The 23,221-nt window shown below is 36.1% G+C and overlaps 3 protein-coding genes across 8 annotated transcripts; 2 read left to right on the top strand and 1 right to left on the bottom strand.

Moving 5' to 3' along the window:
- Positions 1 to 455: 455 nt before the first annotated feature.
- LOC105318449 (uncharacterized) lies at positions 456 to 8,890 on the top strand. 4 transcript variants are annotated; one of them, XM_034444256.2, is made up of 17 exons: positions 459 to 617; positions 966 to 1,029; positions 1,779 to 2,441; positions 2,548 to 2,761; positions 3,075 to 3,256; positions 3,542 to 3,682; positions 4,564 to 4,993; positions 5,098 to 5,273; positions 5,361 to 5,562; positions 5,650 to 5,834; positions 5,925 to 6,263; positions 6,405 to 6,495; positions 6,581 to 6,735; positions 6,881 to 6,973; positions 7,076 to 7,169; positions 7,442 to 7,602; positions 8,344 to 8,890. In XM_034444256.2, exons 3-17 carry the CDS (start codon positions 1,797 to 1,799, stop codon positions 8,392 to 8,394), a joined length of 3,159 nt encoding a protein of 1,052 aa, XP_034300147.2. In that variant the 5' UTR covers positions 459 to 617; positions 966 to 1,029; positions 1,779 to 1,796; the 3' UTR covers positions 8,395 to 8,890. The 4 variants fall into 4 exon arrangements, with proteins under 4 accessions (XP_011413886.3, XP_065932553.1, XP_034300147.2 ...); XM_011415584.4 differs by lacking the exon at positions 966 to 1,029 and having other exon boundaries at positions 456 to 617; XM_066076480.1 differs by lacking the exons at positions 459 to 617; positions 966 to 1,029 and adding an exon at positions 1,612 to 1,633.
- Positions 8,891 to 9,710: 820 nt separating this feature from the next.
- LOC105318450 (uncharacterized) lies at positions 9,711 to 19,345 on the bottom strand. Of its 3 annotated transcripts, none has more exons than XM_011415586.4 (15): positions 19,252 to 19,345; positions 18,478 to 18,540; positions 17,099 to 17,270; positions 16,654 to 16,871; positions 16,326 to 16,412; positions 15,488 to 15,796; positions 15,010 to 15,149; positions 14,657 to 14,815; positions 14,346 to 14,545; positions 13,872 to 14,126; positions 13,159 to 13,742; positions 12,701 to 12,920; positions 10,998 to 11,121; positions 10,655 to 10,895; positions 9,711 to 10,358 (listed from the first exon to the last, which is right to left on the bottom strand). In XM_011415586.4, the coding sequence occupies exons 3-15, from the start codon at positions 17,257 to 17,259 to the stop codon at positions 9,976 to 9,978; spliced, it is 3,081 nt and encodes a 1,026-aa protein (XP_011413888.3). In that variant the 5' UTR covers positions 17,260 to 17,270; positions 18,478 to 18,540; positions 19,252 to 19,345; the 3' UTR covers positions 9,711 to 9,975. The 3 variants fall into 3 exon arrangements, with proteins under 3 accessions (XP_011413888.3, XP_011413889.3, XP_011413890.3); XM_011415587.4 differs by lacking the exon at positions 18,478 to 18,540 and adding an exon at positions 17,535 to 17,603 and having other exon boundaries at positions 19,252 to 19,333; XM_011415588.4 differs by having other exon boundaries at positions 19,277 to 19,299.
- A 1,736-nt stretch (positions 19,346 to 21,081) lies between these two features.
- LOC105318451 (microsomal glutathione S-transferase 1) lies at positions 21,082 to 22,985 on the top strand. Its single transcript, XM_011415590.4, has 3 exons — positions 21,082 to 21,310; positions 21,813 to 21,892; positions 22,556 to 22,985. Exons 1-3 carry the CDS (start codon positions 21,191 to 21,193, stop codon positions 22,797 to 22,799), a joined length of 444 nt encoding a protein of 147 aa, XP_011413892.3. The 5' UTR covers positions 21,082 to 21,190; the 3' UTR covers positions 22,800 to 22,985.
- Positions 22,986 to 23,221: the final 236 nt, after the last annotated feature.

Below are 23,221 nucleotides of genomic sequence, written 5' to 3'. Positions count from 1 at the left end.
TCATTATAAAGAGATAAGTAAACACCAACAACATGAATTTATTTCAGAATAATTCATGTATTTATATTGTTATCAATCAGTAATCTTACAGTGCTTATAATCTCCACAGGCAGTGTACTATATATTGCAACTATATTCAAATTTTCTTGTAATAAAGTTGTGTTTGAGCTTTTATTACCGGGGTCAATAGTTGTCGATATGAGTCAAGATATTTTTGTGTATTTAAACATTACGCAATAAATCAATGCAATCACGATCGTGTATTTATTTTTCTATTGTTTCATAATAATAATACGCATTATAAACTGTTCAATCATAATTTGATTTAGTTGCAGATTTAAAGATGATTAGAATCGGTTCAAGGAACCATTAATTACGTACTATCGACACTCCTGAGATTTTGAGTTCGTGCCAAATCATTCAGACTTTTGAAGTCGTTTTAGTAATCAATAGTCAAATGGTTTAGCATTGGCCTTATAAAGCGGAGGGTTTTTTTTTTAAAATTATTACACTGAGATAGTTGAACGCTTTGCCAAATGTAAATGATCTAGCAAACTTTCGTCATGGGCTCGAAGCAAGAGGGCCCATGTTGGAATATGGAATAAAATTATGTAAAGGTATGTCTTTATACACCTTTCTATGTGTGATGCATTTATCATTTAAGTTATGTTAAAGATTAAAAAAAAAATTCAGATTAAAATTTCCGAATGATAAGTTTAAAAATATATATATGCAAGCGTCAATCTATTTTTTTTCTCATGCTTTTACGATAATTTTGATGAATTGTAATGTATGCATTTTACAATTACAAAAAAAAGACAAATAACGAAAAAAAACAAACAAACAAAAACCCCAAACAAAACCAAAAAAAAATCCAAAAATCCAAAAAACAAAACATAAGCAGACATCTGACTGTTTAAAAATTTAATTTACTATATGTATATACGCATCTGTTTTGTTTTTAGGCGATGAGTTTTGTTCTTTTATCAGAATCAGCTACTAATCCTCAGTTCTACAAAAACTATTTGTGTAAGTCTTTGATCCGACAAGTTATACCAAGACCCCAGAGACCGTGCATGATATTTTACATTAAAGAGCTTTCACCGAATCTAATACTAGTGCATTAATGCCCGAGTAGAAAATCCTCTTATAGCCCTGTTACACACCTGTAGAAGATAGATCAAATTTCCACATTTTCGTAAATACAAGTGAAATAGGTAGTGTTTACACACTCGTTTAAAATTATGAATCTTCAGGTTTCGTAGCGCATAAATTCAAAATATTTTCCCGTCCTTCAATTAACAGCAAGTCACAATGACTGAGTTTAATTAATCCAGATCCTCTTTAATTACAACAATACACTTTCCTTTGAAGCACGATCATCTCTTTAAATATATTTAGCTTATCCTTAAACCTTTCCATTCCATATCTGGTATTCTTGAATTGCTTCCAGATTGATAAAAACTAAAACCGTGACCTTATATACCTTATGTACCATGCAAACCGAACCTTAATCGAACATTTTAAGAACACTTAGGACATTCCAGCCAGACAAACCTAGCTTACAAATGCTACATTATTTATATCGAAATACGTGGAATATGTAATTGAAGAACCTGTGATTCTAGTTCAGGTATTCAATAGAATATCGACCATTTAAACAGAGAAAAAAAAAACCGCCGAATCTAATTTGGATGACAATTTCATGTCTTTTAACAACTATCTTCGAAGTTTTATTTAAATGAAGAGCCTTACTTCTCAAACAAATCTTGTTTCAGAATCAGGAGATCTAGATCATGCCGAGGTCCCGAGAGTCGTTGAACTTTCTTCTAGTATCATCTCTTCTCCAAGTCGCATCAGACGTCCTCATCAAGACCGTGCAGTCCGTCACCTCACGCCTCAACCTCACGCTTGAGCACCTCCTCAACCTACACCGCCACGGTTTCTTCCATTCCTGGAAAGCACAGGAATGTTGCCAGTGTGACCAACCATTCAAGAACTCCTCGACCATCCTCTCAAACCAAGAGTGGAACCTCCTGTTTCAGAAGACTGACGAGGACTGTGAGAAAGCAACACCCAACGTCGGCTGCAGCTGTCGTTTTGAGGCTAGAGGCACCATTGATCCAGATACACTCACGATCAACATGTCTAGCTGCATTCTAGAAAAGTCGGAGGCTTTGAAGGACAATGAAGTGAAGAATGTCCAGAGAATACGCGACATCAACGAGCAACTTGTGCAAGACAGAGAAGAGGCGATACTAACGGAAGAATCGTTCGACTCTCTCACGGAAGACCTCAACAAGGCTCTCCACGACATGAGTAAACAGTGTGGAGACGAGTATTACAACGGCGTCGTAGAAAGAATTCAAAGAATTGACGCCAGTGAACCCAATGAGGAGGAGGCCAAGAACATAATGGAAAGGTTCGACCAAGTCAACCAGGTAAGTTTGGGGTGTTTTTTGAGAACAGAGCACCGATGTTATAATCAAACATGAACTTGATTAAGATTCCCCTATCAATTATAACATTTGCTTTTACGCTGAATAGGTCAATCTGAACAAGAAGCCATTCAACTTGGAGTACCATCGAGTTGATTCCATGAGGTCGGATATCTCAGTCTGCGGTTCGGACGAGGAAGAGGATTTTCCTGGGAACGACGAGAACAACGATGACCAAGAAGCTATAGTCCTGACCGAGAGTCGGATCCTCAAAGACGTAGATTACAACTCCGTGGAGGACGTCGAGCTCAGTGATTTCGATGGTGGGTAGCAATGTAAAACAAGTATAATATGCGTGCCATAAATATTCGCGATGTTCGCGATTAAGTTCTGCTTGTAAATATTTATCTCCGCGGAACAATGTTTAATTAAGTGTAATAATTAAATTGAATAATCACTCGCTCGTGTACGTTAATTCATATTCGCGGATGAGTTTTCAGTCAAAATCATTCGGGAATAAAATCGACGCATATAATAAATGGTTTACAGATTCAAAACGATATAGTCTCTGTGAGTATATGAAATAATCAGAAGTTTGATTCTGACAATAAAATTTTGTTGTATTTTATTTCCTAGACGAAGAAGATGAGGAAAACGAATACGGTAAAATTTTGCAGAGAATGAGAGAGAATTACAACTATCTCAGTGAAAAGTGCGTGGCTGTTGGAAAAGACCTTTCCAGCGTCCGGAAACGATTGGACGGTTCGTGGTCAGTGTCTGAATCCAAGGCCCAGCCAGAGGAAGTTCTACGACAAGAGGTTAGAGAGGTTTTAGAAGTCTCATTTTAAAGACCGTTTGTTAAAGCCTTACCTGAAGGTTAATTTCAATTGCTTAAAATGTTTCTGACATACTTCAAACGAATGCTGACAATGCATATATTGGTATCGGATAATTGATTACAGAACTAGGGCCGAAAGCCTCTGTTTTTCTAAAATATGTGCTTAACAAACTGAATAGATCGCGAGTTATGCTAGACACGTACAAGAGTACACGTACTAGTATGATTGGGTGCCAAACGTTGATAGCAAATGAATATTTTGTAGTTGAAAGAGATTGGGATGTGGAGAAAGTTCATCGATAGTCAACTAGAAGATGATGTTCGCAAAGTCTATTTACCCTACGAGGACTTTCATGTTTCCAAAAGCCCTGGAATAAGTCAATATATTCCATACTTAAAACCTAAGGTACCCATTTCCTTTACCTAACCGATAAATTACTGTAAACGTGGAAATTTTGACGGTGTGTTAATTTTGACTATGTTGGCGATTTTTATTTTCTCGTCAAAATTTCCACTCGCCAAACTTCACATCATATAATATAGCGTATTAATACCAGAATTTTTAATCGGCATTATCCCGTTAGGACTAGATCAAAGTTAATGATTTATTTATATAAATAGCTATAAAAACACGTAAACACGTAACATTGAAAAAACCCATTATATCTAAACAATCATGTTTTAAATGCAATTATCACTCAATCCTCACAACATTCTCTAATACCTTTGCGTGCGTAATTATCATGCCGTGTTTGACCTACTTTATTACCTCCGGCAATATCGTATAGTGAATAAAAACAAAATACAAAGAACAATTCTATTCCATCAAATCTGTACAGACTTTTTTTTTCAATCAAAGTTAAATTTTATTAATACCAACGCTTGTAAAAGAGTTCGCAAGAAAGATAACTCTAACCCTGGCATTATAAGAAATCAAAGATAGATAACTCTTACTCTTATTCAAAAATTCGTCAAAATTAAAACTCGCCAATTGTCTCTTACTAAAAAATCGTCAAATTTTGAACTCGTCAATATAACCACGTTTACAGTAACTGAGTTAACCAATGCAAAAATGAATTACTTGTAAATCATGCAGGTACATTGTGATTAAATAGTACCTCTGTAGCAGTTATTCTGAATCTTATTTAGAGGATCTTTTTATATGGATTTTATTATGGTCATGTTAAATACTGTAGTTAAAAAAATGAATCATTTGGGGTTTTTTTCGATTTCACATTGTAAACCAACCTCCCACTTGTATGTCTTATTGATCAGTTTTGGTTACAGTCTACTTCAAACTTGTACAGCAGTGAAATGGCCGTACATCCACCACGCCCAACTTTCAAGTCGTACACTCAAAATCTGAGTAACCAGAAACGACTATCCAAAAGCCTCTCGTCAATAAACAACACCTTCAGAAGAAATCTGCGTGGGGCAAACACCTGGAGACTGGAACCTGTTCCCCGGAAGTATGACCAGGGAAACTTGTCATTGTCTGCCAGGGATGGGCTTTCAAAGTCCAGCGAACTCGTGACTTCCGTTTCCGGTTCTGGAAATGAAGTGGAGAAAACACGATCTTTTCCAACATATTTTGAGTCCTCTGTACCTTCTAGCACAGTTTCAAAATCATCAGGGTTTGGAATAGATTACTCCAAGTACGAGCAATGCATTCGAGATACGGAAAAGGCTTTGGGGCTATCTCCTGGTACCGGAGAAGGTATGATAGACGATATCTGAAAACTGAAATAAAATTGTAAATAAAATAAAAAGGAATAATGTTACAATGAAAGTGTCATTGATGTAGGTTTTTTTTCTTTTCAGACAAGGAAAGTATTCTTTGCGAAAAGCAACACGGGCACTACCTAAGCAAGTGCAAACAGCAAACAAATGATCTCGTAAATAAGTGCGAAAAATTGAATCAAAAGATCCAGCAGCTAAAACCAAGATTCGACCGCTGCGAACAGTTGTTGTCTGATGACATGGAGGTGTATGAAAGTGTAAGTATTTTTTTTTTGGTTTAATTTATAAGTTTCTGTTTTGATACGTACCTTCTTGATATAATTACGAAGCATTTTCAATTAAAGATTCCAAAGCAAGACATAACGAGTAACGAAGTAAATGATATCCCAATGACATCTTCCAACGAACAACTTGATTTTTCTGCAACACATGTGGCCATGGAAACTCCAAACCGAAAGTTCGCCAGCACTCCATCCAATGTGGATTCTCAATGGAGTGACATGGCTCTCGATTTTCAAAATGGGTCCGCGGATTCTGATGACGAGGGTAAAAGAGTAGTCTTATGTTACTATAGAAGTTGAAGTGGATATTGTTGTATCATACATCGTTACTTTAATGATTTTCCATTGGTAGAATCAATTCTGGAAAGAAGATTTGGCAATTCTTTAAAGAAACTGCATGCTGAGTGTGATAGCCTGCGACTTAAATGCAACCAATCCAAAAGACATCTACAGGAGGCGCGTAAACAGATGCATAGTTCATCGTCCCAGCTAGACTTCCTAGAAAATATCCGCCATGAGCCTCGCTTTGAAGACGATGTAAGCTTTCTGCTGCACATTAGCAACAGAATAGATTCATTAAACACCAAGATGTAACAAATTAAGTTACATTTCTTATATCCTTTTCAGGTGGTCGACAACGAATTAAGTGATATTAAATGGAAACATGATGTCATGGATGATTCTTTCGATTCGGCTTACCTTACCGTAACAAGCGGAAGGTCCACCGGGTATAGTACAAGAAGCCGCCCGAACTCCTCCCGATCCCCATATAACAGAGACAGCGCAGCACCGCTAGTCGCCATCTCCACTCCCATAAGACATCGGGAAGAAATGTCTCCATCATATTCGTCCCGATCTCTGTACTCCCCTGGATACGATAGTGCACTGGAAGATCCAGTGGAAGATGACTACGTGCTAGCCAAGAAAACAACAATACCGCGTCCACAAACAAAGGCTCCAATTCTGGTAAAAAAAATTTTAGCAAGATCTGTGTAAATTTAATTTTGTTTTCATTGAAGGATAATTGTTGTTCAAATGATTTATTTTGATAAAGATTTTTTTTCAACAATGAACGTAGTTTGCCATCCTTCTTTCTATTTGTTACAGAAGAGGTCAACAGTGGTTACAACGAATACCACTCCAAGAGAACTTTACAACGTGTCCGCTTATGAAGATAAAACAGACAGCTTTGAAGATGGTTAGTGGTTATCTAGGTAACCTGAAATGATGACACACTTGAACAAATTCAATTTAATAATTTCTACCTTGATTTTTTTTCTCAGTTGAACTGGAGTTGGAAAACGAACACGGAGAATTCCTGGAACAATGCAAATCTCATTTTGTGGACATTGAATCAAAAAGTTATAAGCTTAGACAGGAAATTCGACGTTTACGAATCGAAATGGGATTGTCAACATTTTACAGCCAAGAGCGAAAGGTTTTTCTCAAAAGCATAAACTTTAATTCTATCAAAATATAAGCATTCTCATGAACATGTGTTTTTTGTTATACTTATATTTAGAAATAATAATTCTAAATCAATATTTAACATAAATATGTATAATAACGTATTGTACCCCAAGGTTTCTCCAGTTCCTATCGCGAGAGATGTAAAGAAACAGTACAACTTACGGACACCCAGACTTGAAACAAAATCAGAAAAGTGGAACAATATGGTACAATAGTATATTCATTAACATATTTATTAAAAAAAAAAACCAACAACATGGACATTGCATGTTTATCTCATCTTTGTTTGTTTTTTATTTGAATTCAAGACATCGCCATACGAAACGGCTCCTACTAGAGCAGAAAGATTTGACCCCTCAGAGGATGACGAAGAGAATTCTAGCATCACTTCTTTTGAGAAAGGTAGTCCAGCAAAAATATCAATAAGATTTTTATGAAAATTTACCTTTTATAGTGAATTTGTATCTATTGTCCTGTTTATTGCAATCAAAATTTAAAGTCTCTAAAACAATAGAATGAGATTTAACTGTTTAGTCCGTTAATCTGCCCATTCCAACGTTTAAATCCCAGGCCTGCTAATGCGTGTCGTTTTATGCAGGTTTTGCCAAACCTCATTTGCATATTTGCATAAACATGTACATTACAGTCATGCAATTTCTTGTTGCTTGGTTTAGAGTTGTCAGTTGCGGAGCAAAGTTATGGAAATTTTCTCTCGAACATGAAATCAAACTATGACTCCTTGAATGAGAGGAGCAGGCGCACAAAGCAGGAAATACATGATGTTCGAAGACGTCTGCTGGAGCCGGCGGTTTGTGACACCATTACCTGTCGTGACGTAAGTTGTGGTTGCAGTTAAGGTACATTGTTCCTTTATATTTACATTTTCCAGTGTCTTTGCCTGTGATAACACTACGTATCGATTTTGTACAATAAAACCCATAATACAAATGACGCCAAATTGAGGCGCCAGCGGGGCTTATTTATATTTATATATTTAATCATACGATGGCTTAAAATTATATAAATGTAAGTAATAAGGAATCATTCTGTGAATATTATGAGGTGATAATTTCGGTCGGGGCGTGATCAAATCTATCATAAAGCCCTTCGGGCTTTATTGGATTTGATCACGCCCCGACCGAAATTATCACCTCATAATACTTAAAGAATGATTCCTTATTACTTATATAATTTCGTCACAAAAAAATACTCTCCAAAAGAAATAACACGTATTCACCGAACTGCACATTTAAAGTCTCAACAGACATTGCGAGCAACTTCTGACACGAACTGCCTTTAGATATAACATTTTACAAGGAAAGAAAAGTTACTGCAGTAGAGTTATATCTCTCATGCAGGATGGGCATTGTACAAAGTCCCTGAACGTGTTTTAATGATTTATTTAGCAAACGTTAATGCTTGGATTGACTTTGTAATACATGTATTTAATCAGAGTACAATACATTTAAAGAAGCTGGCTGTAAGGAGAGAATAAAGGAGAGAAATATATAGAATAATACCACCTGTTCTTCAATTTTTTTATACATTAAATGTAATTATCCTTTTTAATTTATAGGCATACCGTCATTCTTATCCAAAAGCCGCCATGGAGATACACGGATACTGATGCCAGTATACAAACCAATATTTGATTTACTGAAATACCACGAAAACAGACAAAATTTTTTAAGACAAACATGAACCCAAAAACGATAACCTTTATTTTATTGAAATTTACTTGTTTTGACGAATGTGTTGCAGTAGTTGGAGGCATATGAGACCATGGTTTAAAGATAAGACTTGGTAATGGTTTTAATTTTTTTTCTCCACATTAATTTATAAATACTTGTGTTAATTTCGTAAACTGTGGGGATAATTTTTTCGATACAGTCCATGACCCAAGTTCTTATGGTTTTGACTTGTATATGTTTATTATGTGTGCGTGTTTCCAATTTAGTTTTCATTTATATGACTATCTGAATTTTCCTGAAATATGGCAATTTTATAATAACAAAACCTGAGTGTTGTTTTGAGTATAGATTAGTAATATTTTGTCCAGAGAGGTTTTCTAATGTGATTGTATGTAAGAATGCACATTGAAAATAAAGGTTATGGAAAATGTCTTTTGTATTTTCTTACATAATTATATTCATTAAAAATTTACGATTTATAACTGTTATCTCAACACAAGATTATTAGACATGCAAAAATTATGTGCATGTACTATTCGAAGTTAACGCAAAAATATTCGTTTCCATTTTTTGGAAAAAATCAATATTAATTTGAGAATGGTAAAAAAGCCAAAAATGCATCAATATATAATGCAAGTCCTGCATTGATCCAGTTCCTTTACCATAAAGTAAAACTTTTTTTTAAATATCAATGTAGTCATGGTAACTTGCTGTCATGAAAACCAAAATCAGTCATATTAAATCATAATTACTGAGGGTTTAAAATCCCAAATTCAAGAGACCCACAAAAACATCATTTATCAGACTGAATTTATTTTGTCTTTTTAAAAAAAATTAAATTCATAAACACTGCGTATAACATGTCCAAAAGATTGAACCTTCATACTTCAATTCTGCATGTTGAACATGGAAATACATTAGAAATATTAGTAAGACATCGTATGTCAAATGATTATTTACCCAATTTCAAAAAGTCACCAACATTTACTCTTTTGTTTACTTGGCAGATATTTCATAATCATCGATTTAACTGATATCATTTAAAACTAATTAGTTTTCAAGCTTTGATGTGGAACAAATTGAATCAGGGTTTGCACTACATTTTATACACAGATGCTTTAATTAGTCCCTAAACCCTTTAAACTTGCATGGTTCATTAATATTACCGTTTGTCTCATTTCAAATAAGTGCCATTTTATGATAAAAATAGGGATGCTATTAAGAAAGACCATAAAAAACATAACAAGAAGAAAAGAAATGAGCATTGCTCGTTTATTCCCTGTTCATCTTCACATATAAAACAACTCGGGGAGAGCATACATCCACAATACACAGTTAAACAACATTATGTACTAGTATAGCACTCAAGCTAAAAAGTCTTGGTCTGCAACATGTTTAAAACATTGCTTGTACTGAAGATAATAATCAAACAGTACACAGTAACACAGTAACAGAAACGTTAACTACAGTCTTTCTATGAAATCCACACAGGTTGTTTAGAACAACCCCTCACCCCCTCAGTACAGTTTGTTCTGACCCTGGTCAAACACTACCTCCTCCCCCTCCTCCTCCTCGCTCAGTATCTTGGGCTTGAAGCCCTGTAGAGGGTTGGGCGCTTTGACCTCGCGCTTGGTTTGACCTGCCAGGCTACCACTGAGGGCGATCTGCTTATCTAGGTCAGGAACAATGTCCTGGTAGACAGGTAAGGAGCTCTTCTCCACCAGGACGTATTTTCCGCTTCTCCCGCCAGCCGATGTGTGGATACATTTAGCCATATCTTGTGGCTGCATGCGGTGCTGGATCACCAAGTACGACTGTCCGTCTAGCTGGCGGATGTCGTGACGGAGATTTCTGGACTTGGCCATGTTTCTCACTTCCTTGCTTTCAGTTAATGGCATTCCTGGGGTAAAATCAAATGAGTGCTTGTACACTGATATTTTAATTACATTGAAATCTTGTTAAAATGCAACTAAATTTAGACTAAAACCACCTTTAAAGAATTATCTGTTTGCCCTCTAATAAGTCTAATAAACCAACTGACAAAGCAAACACATATTTCCCTCTTTGTGTCTAACAGCATTCCCACAGCTTTTCAATAACTTTAAATTCCCTACCAAGCAACCCAAAGTCTAATACATTGAGTCATTGGCAAACAATTTTTAAAGATGATCAGCCTAACCAAAGACTCAAACATACCTGGTCCAAAAATCAGTTCCTCAAGAGTGAACTGATCTTTATATTCATTGATGATTTCCTCACACACTTTTAGGACCCATTTATCGGCTTCCTCTGCAATAGGAATGACATTTCCCTCGGCATCCATGGATGGTTTGAGATCAGGGTCCCCGCCTTCTCCTTGTTTCTCCTTTAGACTGTTAGATTTTCCTTGAATGTTGCTGTACGCAATCCAAAGTTTGCTGTCATCTCTCCTTGTCACCTACAAAAGATCAAAGAAATAATCAAGGTAATTTCAATATGTTTTTAAGGGTAATATACCCAATAATAAAAATATTTTCATAAAAGATTGAACACTGCAAACCTTGATAACATCCTGTGTTTCATAGAGTTTGAACAGGGCACTGGCAGCTGCTAGATTCCTGGCATTGTTTTTGCTCATGGCCTTAGCCTCCCCAATGTGCGTATTTTGAAGTGAAATATCACACCTACAAAAACCAAAATAACCCTAACACTGAATTGGTACTCTTTTAAATTTCATTTATCCAGATGCATTTGTTTTGACAACACAAAAGATATATTCTGAGTATGACTTATGAATTCCAAGCCATCCATATACACATTATTAAAAAATAACCAGAATAACTAGAGGTACTGTGAGCAAGCTCACAATTGATACCCCCCGCTAAGAAAAAAATCATAACGCGTGTATTTTTGCTATTATAGAAAATATTGGATGAATCTATTTCACCGACCATTTTCTATAAATAACAACTGCTCTATTTTTTAAAACTGTTAATGCTAATAGGAGTAAACAAACCAATTTCTATCCTTTAATTCCATTTCATTTTAAGTTAACTGTTAATGCATGAGGACATTTGCATCCTTCCTTTAACAACGATGACTCAAATCAAACTCAAATCAAACCAAATCCACATGTCAAGCAGCCATTTAATATTTGAACATTTTGAATTATTGGTACACTGAACCCGATTTTTTCCAAATTTTTTTTTCCACACATTTTTTTTCCAAATAAAAATTTCACCGGGGCAGGCCATTTTCAGAGAGACGGGGATGAAATCGTTTGATTTGAGTTTAACTAAAAATAATTTTATGTGGCCTGAGAAGAGCAAGCTTTGTGTCAAATTTAAGCTTCTAATATTTCCAATAATACAAGAAATGACACAGACAAAATTTAGCATTTTCGAAACAATGACCTTGAACTTCCTCAATTGACCTTGGGTCAAGGTCATGACACACCCTTACGTCATAAGCAATATTTGTGTGAAGTAAGAACATTCAATGCTTCTCCATAAGGAAGATATGGACCGGACACGAATTTTGCATTTTTTCTGCCAGTAACCTTGACCTTGCACGAATGACCTTGGGTCAAGGTCATGACACACCATTAGGTCATAATCAATCTTTGTGTGAAGTAAGAACTTCCAATATTTCTCCATAAGAAAGATATGGACCGGACACGAATTTTGCATTTTTTCTGCCAGTGACCTTGACCTTGCACAAATGACCTTTGGTCAAGGTCATTACACATCCTTAGGTCATAAGCAATCTTTGTGTGAAGTAAGAACTTCCAATGTCAATGTTTTTCTATAAGAAAGATATGGACCGGACACGAATTTTGCATTTTTTCTGCCAGTGACCTTGACCTTGCCCGAATGACCTTAGGTCATGGTCATGACTCACCCTTAGGTCATAAGCAACCTTTGTGTGAAGTAAGAACCTCCAATGTTTCTCTATAAGAAAGATATGGACCGGACATGAATTTTGCAATTTGTCTGCCAGTGACCTTGATCTTGCCCGAATGACCTTGGGTCAAGGTCATGACACACCCTTAGGTCAGAAACAATCTTTGTGTGAAGTAAGAACTTCCATTGTTTCTCCATAAGAAAGATATGGACCGGACACGATTACACAGACAGGCGGACGGACGGACAAGGTGATTCCTATATACCCCCCCAAACTTTGTTTGCGGGGGGTATAATAAGGTATGACAGTTTTCATTGATTGCAAGAAGATATGGTCGGACTGATTTTCAGGGTAGCTTACTTGAACATGTTGCCCTCCTGGCTAGTGTTCCACTGCAGCAGCATGCCGTTAGAGGTGGCCGAATACGTCAGGATACAGAAGGCCTGCCGCTTCCTGTCCAGTGTCCACTCCTCGTGTTCCAGGATCACTAGCGTATCCCCTGTCTTAGCCGGGTCCTCGTAGTCTTGGTTGTGTCGTTTCAGACCTGCCATGTTGGAGTCTCCTTGGGGCTTCTGGGCACCTATAATGTTCCAGAAAATTGTAATTTCTCAAATTCATTTTGTCAAATAGGTGTTTATAAAAAAAATAGTATGTGAGCAAATAAAAAATAAATTTGAGAACATCAGCATGTAACCTTAAGATTTGTTTTTGAACAAAAATATTGAGGATAAAAGAATTGGTATATGAGTAAATTCAAATATTAATTTGGCAACGACTGCATGTATCATGAATAAAGATACACATAAAAAAAATGTCACCTTTTACATGGACATCAATGATGGAGGGATCATCATTATCATTGGTCAGTCGTTTGTGGTCCTTGACAATGTGCTCACCCGTAGTGGTAATCAGAACCTCCCAGGCATTGTTATAGGCGTCTATCTGAGCCTCCTTCCTTTTCTCCCCCTCTCCTGAGGCGATCAGAAACTTCTCCAGATACAGATCGCAGGCTATCCTGGAGGCTTCCCCTTCCTCGTTGCCCTGCAGCTTTCGGTATATACAAGTCTTGGTCAGCCCTAGGTTTGTGGCGCAGGCATCTACTGTGTTAATGTTGTTTTCCTTGTACACAGCATCCTTCAGGCGCTGGATCATCTTGTCCATTTTCTCACTGACTGACATTTTCTTGCCATCCATGATAACAGACACACCAGATCCGCTTGCCTCCTCCTCGTTTTTAGCTTCCTCTTCCACATCGATTCCCTGCATTATCTCCTGGAGTGGCTTGCTCATCAGATTTTTGAAAGCCTCTTCATAGGTGTGGACTTTAGCATCCTTCTTCCTGTGTCCTTTGCCTACAGCAATTACAATATCTCCCACTGTCAAGATTCCATGGAAGAAAAATCTGCAATACAGATAAAAGACAAATTTGAAATTCTTAGAAATCAGTGTTACTCATTATGACATTTTACACAAATGGAATTAAATGATTTTCAAATTAATTTCTCTAGACACATTTTCAATGTCTAGTTACCTTCCTGTGGGCAGCCTGGAGGCCTTGAAGTCATACTTGTGACTGAGTGAGCAGTGAGAGGCACTCATGGCCTGCTCCAAGCACGAGATCTTGTTTTCTGGCAGAGTTGGAGCTGTCTTCAGGTACTCTATCAGACAGATGAAGCCATCTTGATTGGTTCTGATGGTCATGGCTTGTTCCGTCTGCTTCTGTAGAATGGTGTCTGCCTGTTTAGAGACATCTTTTTCTGTGTCTAGTGTAGTGGCTAATTCTTTCCTGTAAAACATTTGGAACATATTCTAGTTATCTTTGTAGGCAAGAACATCAATTTAGAGTAAAATTTTAGAAAAATTAATATACAGTAGTTACTAACTAGAATTTTAGTAAGAGCAATTCAAGGGAATTTGGTTAAAAAAAAAAAGTGTATGTACTGGTACAGTTTTTCTTGCACTTTTAAGTTTTAAAACTTCACTGATATGTTTAGACCTTACTTACCTTATAGCCTCAGCTCCAGGGTCAGTTAGATTGAAGATTTCTGCCACTGTTTTGGACTTGAGTACATTCAATGCCTTTTGATAAGTTTCGTGTTTTACTTCCTTTTTGTTTGCTCCAACACTGCGAGCAAGAAATATTCCCCCCAGAATAAGTCGTCCTGTGAACATCCATTTACCAGAGATTCTCATTAGCTCTTCCACCTGTAATTCCAATACAAAAAAATCTGAAATACCAACTCAAAAATGTCCAAAATTGTTTTTGTTGCAAATTTTTTTAATCTTGCATACTTGTACATATGAATTTTTTCCTACCTCATACTGTGTTTTTAGATTGAGTTTGCTTCCTGTTATGGCATTTTCTATAGTTTGAATTGCATTCACTTTCATTGGCTCTCCTTGGACATACAAAGCAAATCTGTGTATCTTTTCTGCAGTAGACATGTTGGTTGTATCAAACTGTTGGGTGGCAACCTGGATAAAAGACGTTTTTATAATTCAAAGCCAACCAATCAGAGAGACTTTCATGAAAGTGTGTATACATGTACTATAAGCCTAATTAAAAAAACAATGGCTCAAAAATGATTTCAACTGCCAGTTTGCCACATTAAATGAATACTGTAAAATGGGCCGAAAAAAAACTGTCTTGAATTAAACTAGCCTCGTACCTTGGACAAACTGTGTACAGGAGCCATGGTTCCACCAAACTGACCTGCTGGTCCAGCCCCTCGGCCCCTGCCTCTGCCTCTCTTGTTGTTACCACTGAAAACTTTATTTGGAGGGAGACCAGGCTTCTTCTGCATATTACCTGCAACATAAAGGAATAAACAACTTGAATATAAAAAAAATCACTTTGCTTTTACTCTGATCCATGTTCCCAAAGACTTCACCTTTTAGAAATAAACTTTATAAATATCCTTATTTTGACATCAAACTACATGCACTGATGTGTAAGAGGAAATAAATGCTCCTTTAAAACTTTTTTTGCAATTATTTCTTAATTATGTTCCCTTGGAAGATTGGCTGGCCCTTCACTTGAACAGACTTGAAACCTCAGAGAAGCTAAAACCCAGTCATTGAGAGCCTTTAAGAAATTCATAATACATAATTGTTTGTCTGTTAACATTTCTCAAAAGATAACTTTACCTCGGTAATTACCACCTCCACCTCTTCCTCCTCTACCTCCTCCGTCATTGTAACCACCTCCCCACTCAGGCTGTTCAAAGTTACTCCCCTTCATATAGCCCCCTTGTCCTCCTCCTCTATTGTTAAATCCTCCACCTCCTCCTCTATTGTTAAATCCTCCTCCTCCTCTATTCTGAAATCCTCCACCTCCTCCTCTATTCTGAAATCCTCCTCCTCCTCCTCTATTCTGAAATCCTCCCCCTCTTTGGCCCCCTCCCCCTCTCTGTCCCCCTCCTCTTTGTCCACCACCCCTTTGTTGGCCTCCTCTCCCTAAATGTTCGAATACATGTTATCAAAATCATTTGTCCCACCAACCAGCATCATTATTTAACATATACATCAAACTAGAAAGTGAAAATGTGAAATTATCCTGTCTTCTTTAAAAGTCCCAATATCCTCTTTTCATTTGATTTTTTTCTTTTTTCATTTCCATTTTTTTTTTTGGCAATAATACATGTGCAATTGGTTTAGAATTCATTCAAATCGCACTGTCTAGATAACATCTAAATATTTAATGAAATTCATATATATAAATAAAATTTTAAATGACCTTATGTTACCTTAAATACAAGTAGACAACAGGTACCAGTATTCAAATAAATTCTGAAGAGGATACTTAAAATGCAAGGACATTCATTTCATACACTGGAGTTTATATCAACACACCCAATTAGTCATTTTTTAAACCTTTCATTCAAAGCTCCTCATTGCTAAAATTTGGCGAGTACATGTTTTTTCAGCAAGGGCCACAGATTTTAGTAGCCCTGCAATTCAATACTTCCTGGAATATGTGACTAACCTTGACCCCGTTTGTTCTGACCTCGGCCTCTTCCTCCTCTTCCCCCTCGTTCAAACTGGTTCTGAGGGATTGGAGTCTGGTACACAGCTATTGGACATTACAATATCACACTAAGTATAATACATGCATTAAAAGTTTACCTTTAAAACTAATATCTTTTTTTTTTTTTAGAAAATCAAAATACAATTTTTACAATTTTAGGTTAAGTACCGATACCATACCTTGCATTTAAATAGTACTATTTTCATTTTTAAATAAAAAAAACAGTGTTGATATTAACTGAATCAAACAGTCTAACACTAAAAGTAAACTCAAGTTGACCACTTACCTCCCTGGGTATTATTCCTTCCCTTTGCCTCTAAAGGAATGTCCTCCGCAAAGTTTTCCATGGATTGGTCAATGGAGGCAGTGAAAGAGGTTGGGAGTCCCATGGAGCTCAGCATGTCTTCCTCATTATCTCTTGGTGCTTCATGGTGGGTTTTATGTGGTGGACCATAATTCATATCATAATCAGGCCAGGGTCCTCCATAACCATAATCTTCTTGACTGTACAATTGAAAAACCAGGAAGAACCCATAATAATAAACATATACCCGGTAATGACAGTTACCTGTACATTTTTTCTTATGATTTTCCCTTGGAGAACATGTATGGACAATCAATTTAAGAAGGGAAATTCTATATTGTTCTTGAATAACTTATCTAGCATAATTTATTTCTGTATCTTTTGGGGCTTTGTCATTAATTTATGTGCAAAATAATGAAATACAAACCCAAATTCAGTTTTCATGTATGAATTGGGTGGTGGCCCAAAACCACTTCCATTGTTGTCCGAAGAGAATCCTGTGTCGTTGTAGCTGCGCTTCTTCCCCATTCCCAAGGAGTTCCCCTCAGTAGATCCGGCCCCCCAGTTTGATATCCCAGAATTCCACATTTCTCTTTATACTGCAATTGATTTTTTATTAGATGTAACAAAACAAAATTCAGCAACATAGACAAAAAATAAAAGTGTTTGAAGGATCAATTGGGGAATGAAAAAGTACAGGATATTACTTTATAAAAGTTGAATTTAGCTATGATAACACAATACATTTAAGTCACAATTACAATAGACAGTCATTCAGGATATGAACAGAGGTATAAAAAATAAACCAACATTTCTTACTTGAACAGTTCCAAATGCTCATAGCAAGTAATCCTACATCTTACCCTACTGCCTTGGTTCGCCATTGTAATTTAGTCTGTTGGTTCACTTTCAACTCCAGGAAATTCTCACTGCTATCCAAAGTATCAAAATTTAATGGATAAATCACATGAACTTTTATATTTTTTGTTGTTTTTTTTACTTTTTGGTTTTTAAACAATTTTCTGATTTCTTTCAAAGGTGTTAGCATCATTTACCCATTAGTTGTCAAGTGGAAAAAAAGCCATCCACAACAATTAATGGCATAAATAATTTTTTTTTCAAGCTTTGAGACTTTCCCTGAAGATAAGACGAGTCAAGTGCAGTCACTGTTGACTTCATTAACTTACCTGCATGGCAGTCAATGCAAGTTTTAGGGGATCTTCTCCCATGTGTCCAGATATCAGTATGTATCTATCCATCACAACAAGATACACATGATACAAGTGAACTAACACATGAGTGAAAAATTACCTCTCTTACCAGTCTCAGGTACAAGAAACACCTCTCCAATGACCAAATCATCATGCTTTTCCATTGAAACACAAGAATACAAATGTGAAAGAATTCCATTTTCAATCTTCCACTAAAAGATTCTCTGTTTCAGTTAAAAAACATACTGTGATACCATGCACAGTCAATATCCAATCTGGTCATTGAAGAGATATTTCAAGTTCACTGTAAATCATGTAGAAATACCAATGAGAATTCTGCAGATGGAATACTTAATGAATATCTCTTTTTGACCACAAATACCCAGTTAAGCATTCCATATATTTAAATGTTGACTGAATCCAAGGCCATGACATGATAGCATTGTTAGATATAATTCAGCATATCGATGTCACGACCCAGCATGCAATGGAATGGACTGAACCAGAGGAAATGATGTCCAAAAACACTATGCAGATTCGTCGAGGAGTCGGACATAGAAATAAGTTGGCTGATTTACTCTGGTGCAGTTTATACCTTCAGCAATCACAAGAAGGTGTTGTCATGGTAATCATAAACAGGTCCTCTTGTCTGGATAACCTGTGATGTAACACATGAAGAATTCATCTAAATTATTGGTTTCTTTCGAGATTAACACCCCACCAAACCCTTTGCCCTTCAGAAAAAAAATCATTCTGAGCATTAACTTGCAAAAGTAATACCAATTATGCCTTACAGAATATTCCCTCTTTGTTATTTAAAAAAAATACAACAGATTGAAAATATTAGAATTTTTACATTCATCCTATAAATCATGAATCGCAAAGAAAAAATATGTAAAATTGACAAATACACTGTTAAAAGAAAACTTTCACAATATGAAAGCACAGTGTCTTCTATAGAAATAAAGTGACATCACATAACAGTTATGCAACAACAGACATCTGTGATTAAAAACTCAGAGTCTTTGTGTTGTTAACAATAGCATTCCTAAGTGGGCTCAATTAATAAATACCGATCAGATAATCAATCATAAATAGAGATTATATACCTTTGCATTCATACAGAGAATTCACGAATCAAAACATGTAGATGACAATGCATTCAATTTCAATCAGAGAAAATGCCAAGGAAGTGTTTTGCCTTCGTTTTTTTTTTTATTGACTAACGTTAACGATGCATAAATAAAACGCAGGTTTTCGAATTATCTCACAAGTATTGTCGTGACTTTTGTTTTAAAGCAAAGAGATATATTTTATCATGAAAGTTAAAGAATTTCATATAAATAAATTATGTAGAGACAAAACAGACCAGTTGTCGATTTCGGAGCTGGTACTTTGCAGAAAAATCTTTCCGACTTTCGGTGCAGCCACAGGAAATACCTAATAGACATGCGCAAAATAAACCCAAACCGAACCCGATGAAAAATAAAATCACTATAAAAAATTAAAAAAAAAAAAAAAAAAAAAAACAAAAACAACAAAAAAAAACGGTCGCGTTAGGAGAAAAATCGGTATTTTTTATTTTTTATTTTTGCCTGATCAGTATTATTGATTTCTAATAAGCTTTGTAAGAAAAGTTCTTAATTTTTTTTTTTTAACTTTAAATGAAAGAAAAAGCGATTGAACTCCCATACCCCACGCCCCTCATTACTTGACAATGATACACATAATGATTGTCAGAATATGCATATAATGAACAAAATAATTCAATTTTTAGATGAGCATAACTTTAAAAAAAAAACACTTCATATCAAAACTTCTTGCAAGCTAGTATATATGCACATCTTTCTTTTCTTTCTAAACAGAAAATTTCTTAAATCAAAAGTGCCAAAATTCGCAAAAAATAATTTAAAGAGAAATGATAATAAATTAATGAAATTGGAATTGTCTGGTATTGCATGTGCACATCATCACATTGTGTCCAGTCCTAGCATGTAGCATCATCAGTAGTTTTTGAAAGGGGGGGGGCGACTCATCCAAATCTTTAAAAAAAAAATCTTAAAATAATGCGCCAATGAGGAAAATTCAATTTTTTTTTTTTTTTTTTTTACTTAACGATAGTTTATGGCCAAAAATATCGTGCTTAAAAATTTAAATTTAAGCAGATGTCATGTGGTAAATTTTGATTTTACTGGGTGGGTGTAAATACAACATTTACAACATGACACAGATCTGATGCATGGTTAATTTGTTGACTATCCAGCCTCCTTAACGGATTGCATGTCTTATAAAACATTCTGTACATAATGTCAGCTACCGCGCGTTAGATTAATGGAAGAAAGCTTCGTTTAGCTCAGCCATGTAGCATCATTTTTTAAAAAGTGGGGGGGGGGGGGGGGGCAGACTCATCCAAACAATCTTGACAAGCAAAAAAAAAAAAAAAAAAAATAATAGGAATTAGGAATTTCCCAAATTCTTCAATATCCTAAAACGGGGTGGGGGTGGGGAGGGGGTTGGGGTGGGGGGGGGGGGGGCTGGCGTAGTATATAACTTAAATTTCAATCCTACTTTCCTTATTTTCATATCAATTTTTTTACATACTTCCAAAAAAGTGGGGGGGGGGCAACTCCGATGCTACGTGCCTGTAGCTACTTGAGCTAGCATTTACAGAACACAATTATTTACACATTTATTACATGTACAATGCTTCCCTATTTTTAAGGAATTATCGCATGTTTCTAAAGTCACAATTAAGCATGTTTTTTATTATTCAGTACATGTACTATATAATATGAACTACGTGAACGATCTTTGTAAAATGTTTGATAAAAAATTGCTTATATATACATTATACATTGACATATTCTTTTAATAACTATACCCAACTATATCTAAGTTTTTTCAAAAGCAAAAAATTCTGTTGTTCAAAAATGGAGGTGTGGGTGAGTGTAAAATAAATTGCATTAATAGGTGAAAATGAATCGACAGAGATAAGAAGACGGCCGGTGCATTTCAAGTTCAAATGTATTTTTGATAAAAATTCCAACATTGTATTTATAAACAAATCAATATCTACAGGCAACATATACAATCTTATATTAGAACGTAGTCCTTGCTTGATATATATTTTTTCTCTCTCTCTCTCTTTCTCTCTCTCTCTCTCTGTGTGTGAGTGTGTGTAAAAAAACAAAAAACAAACGACCTTTAAATGTGTACGAGGCCCCTTGTGTGGCGAAGATCTATGTACAGTGCATAGCACTTTAGCCGTGTTCACTGGTAGCTAAACCGAAAGGACTGGAAAATAAAACATGGCGATGCTTAGTTTGGATAATCCGACATTCGAAAGATTTGCATTTTACTCCGGCATTGCGATCGGAAAAACCTTGTTAATGAGTGCACTGACCGTCCGCTCAAGGCTTACAAATAAGGTGCGTACTACAGCATTATACACATGCATGCTTTATGGGGAAAATATATCTGAGACAAATGCATATGCAGTGATATATAAATATAATGTATATATATAAATACAAATAATTAAATTTGTCTTGACTAATTCATTACTCAGCAATAATATACAGGTAGGTCAAAACACATTTCTCGTGTTTACTGCGTAGTAATGATGCTAATAAAACATTTTTTCTTTTGTGTGTAAAAGAAAATCTTAAATTCTTTGATTCCTTCAAGCACAATGGAAAGTTTTATTTCTGTGTACCTTCCAAACTGATACCAATAACCAAAGACAATATGTACTCGTGAGCCTATAGGTGTAAGAAATTGAACATATGCATGGTTAAGTTGAAAACATTTCGCTTGACCTGGTTTATTGAAAACCCAAACCTGAGAGGCGTGACGAATGTTTTTATCTACCCTTCAAATACATCATCTCTCTCTCTCTCTCTCTCTCATATCAAAAATCATTTATTGTAGATTTTCAGTAATCCAGAGGATGTCGCAGGTTTTGGGGGTAAAGAAATAATCGGGGATGAGCGTGTGGAGAGGATAAGAAGGTAAAACACGAAATTAATCGAACTTTTATGAAGTTCTTTTTTTCATCCGCTTTCCTGGCTGTATTCGACATGTCGCGTTCACGCAACGTATTGGAAACCGAGTAGCTGGTGGAATTAAGATTTAATTTTAATTAGAATGAAAACAAAATATTAAATATTAGCACCGTACGTATTTGTTTAAACCTCACTCGGAAGCAAATCTATATGCATGGTACTGCATATTCTCTTTTGAGAAGTGGACAGGCATAACCTGGACGTAGGCTATGCCTGTCCTTTTTTCAAAAGAGAATGGGTACTCCAGGGAAAAAACCCCAATGAATACATGAGAAAACGACAATAAACATTTAATTACTATTCATGCGCGTATCCAGAATTTTTTTGCAGGGGGATAATTTATTTTGCCGGGGTGGAGGGGGGGGGGGGTTCCAAGGCATACTTTCAGTAACTCTATATACAGGCGATTTCAATAAATTTGAGTTTTCCCTGTCCAGATCCGCGCATGGTATTCAATAATCATCTCCATCACTTGCAACCGCACCCTTGCTTGAACCATATAAAAAATCAAATCAGGACATAGTGAACGAACTTTGTGTCTTTCAGTGTGAACAGAGCCATAAAAAAAATCCTTCTATTCCGATCTTCACTCACTATTTCTCGTTTCAGATGCCACCAGAATGACATAGAGAACGTGTTCCCCTTTGTGTTGGTGGGATCCTTCTACGTGGCCACCGACCCCGACCCGTGGTGGGCCGCCGTGCTGTTCCGGACGTTCGTCATTTCGCGATGTCTCCACACCGTGTGCTATCTGACGCCCGTCCCCCAGCCGTCTCGCTTTCTGGCCTGTATGACGGGATGGGGCGTCACTGCCGTCATGGCCGCCCTCGTCATCCGCGCTGGAAGGGTCTGAATGAAACTCTAATTAATCAAACCAAAGATAAACTTTAAAAGTATACATGTTCACGTACTAATAAATGTTCGTGCATAATATTCAAACTATATGTTGTAACATTCATGTAAGATAAAGCTCTGTCATGATTTGTAATGAAAATACTTTTTTCTTTGTTTTCACGTACAGAATAAATTGTGTACAGAATTGTTTCTTTTGTTTTTAACAAAGGATAAGGTGGTTTAAAAAGCGATCTTGATTGATAAACAACTTGTCAAAAATGATTACCCTTTCAACATTTTTGCAACCAGCAGAGGTGTGAAATAATTACCTAGTCATGCGCTCGATCTTACCAATTTTTCGTAGTCGGATTTGACAGATTGCAGACATTTTTTTTCGCACTCCATTTTACCTCAAATATCATTTTCTAGCAATGTCATTCG

Source organism: Magallana gigas, chromosome 2, assembly GCF_963853765.1.
Source record: "Magallana gigas chromosome 2, xbMagGiga1.1, whole genome shotgun sequence".
Taxonomy (NCBI): domain Eukaryota; kingdom Metazoa; phylum Mollusca; class Bivalvia; order Ostreida; family Ostreidae; genus Magallana; species Magallana gigas.
Note: the sequence above shows the minus strand (reverse complement) of the source record. Positions and strands in the feature narration are given on the sequence as shown.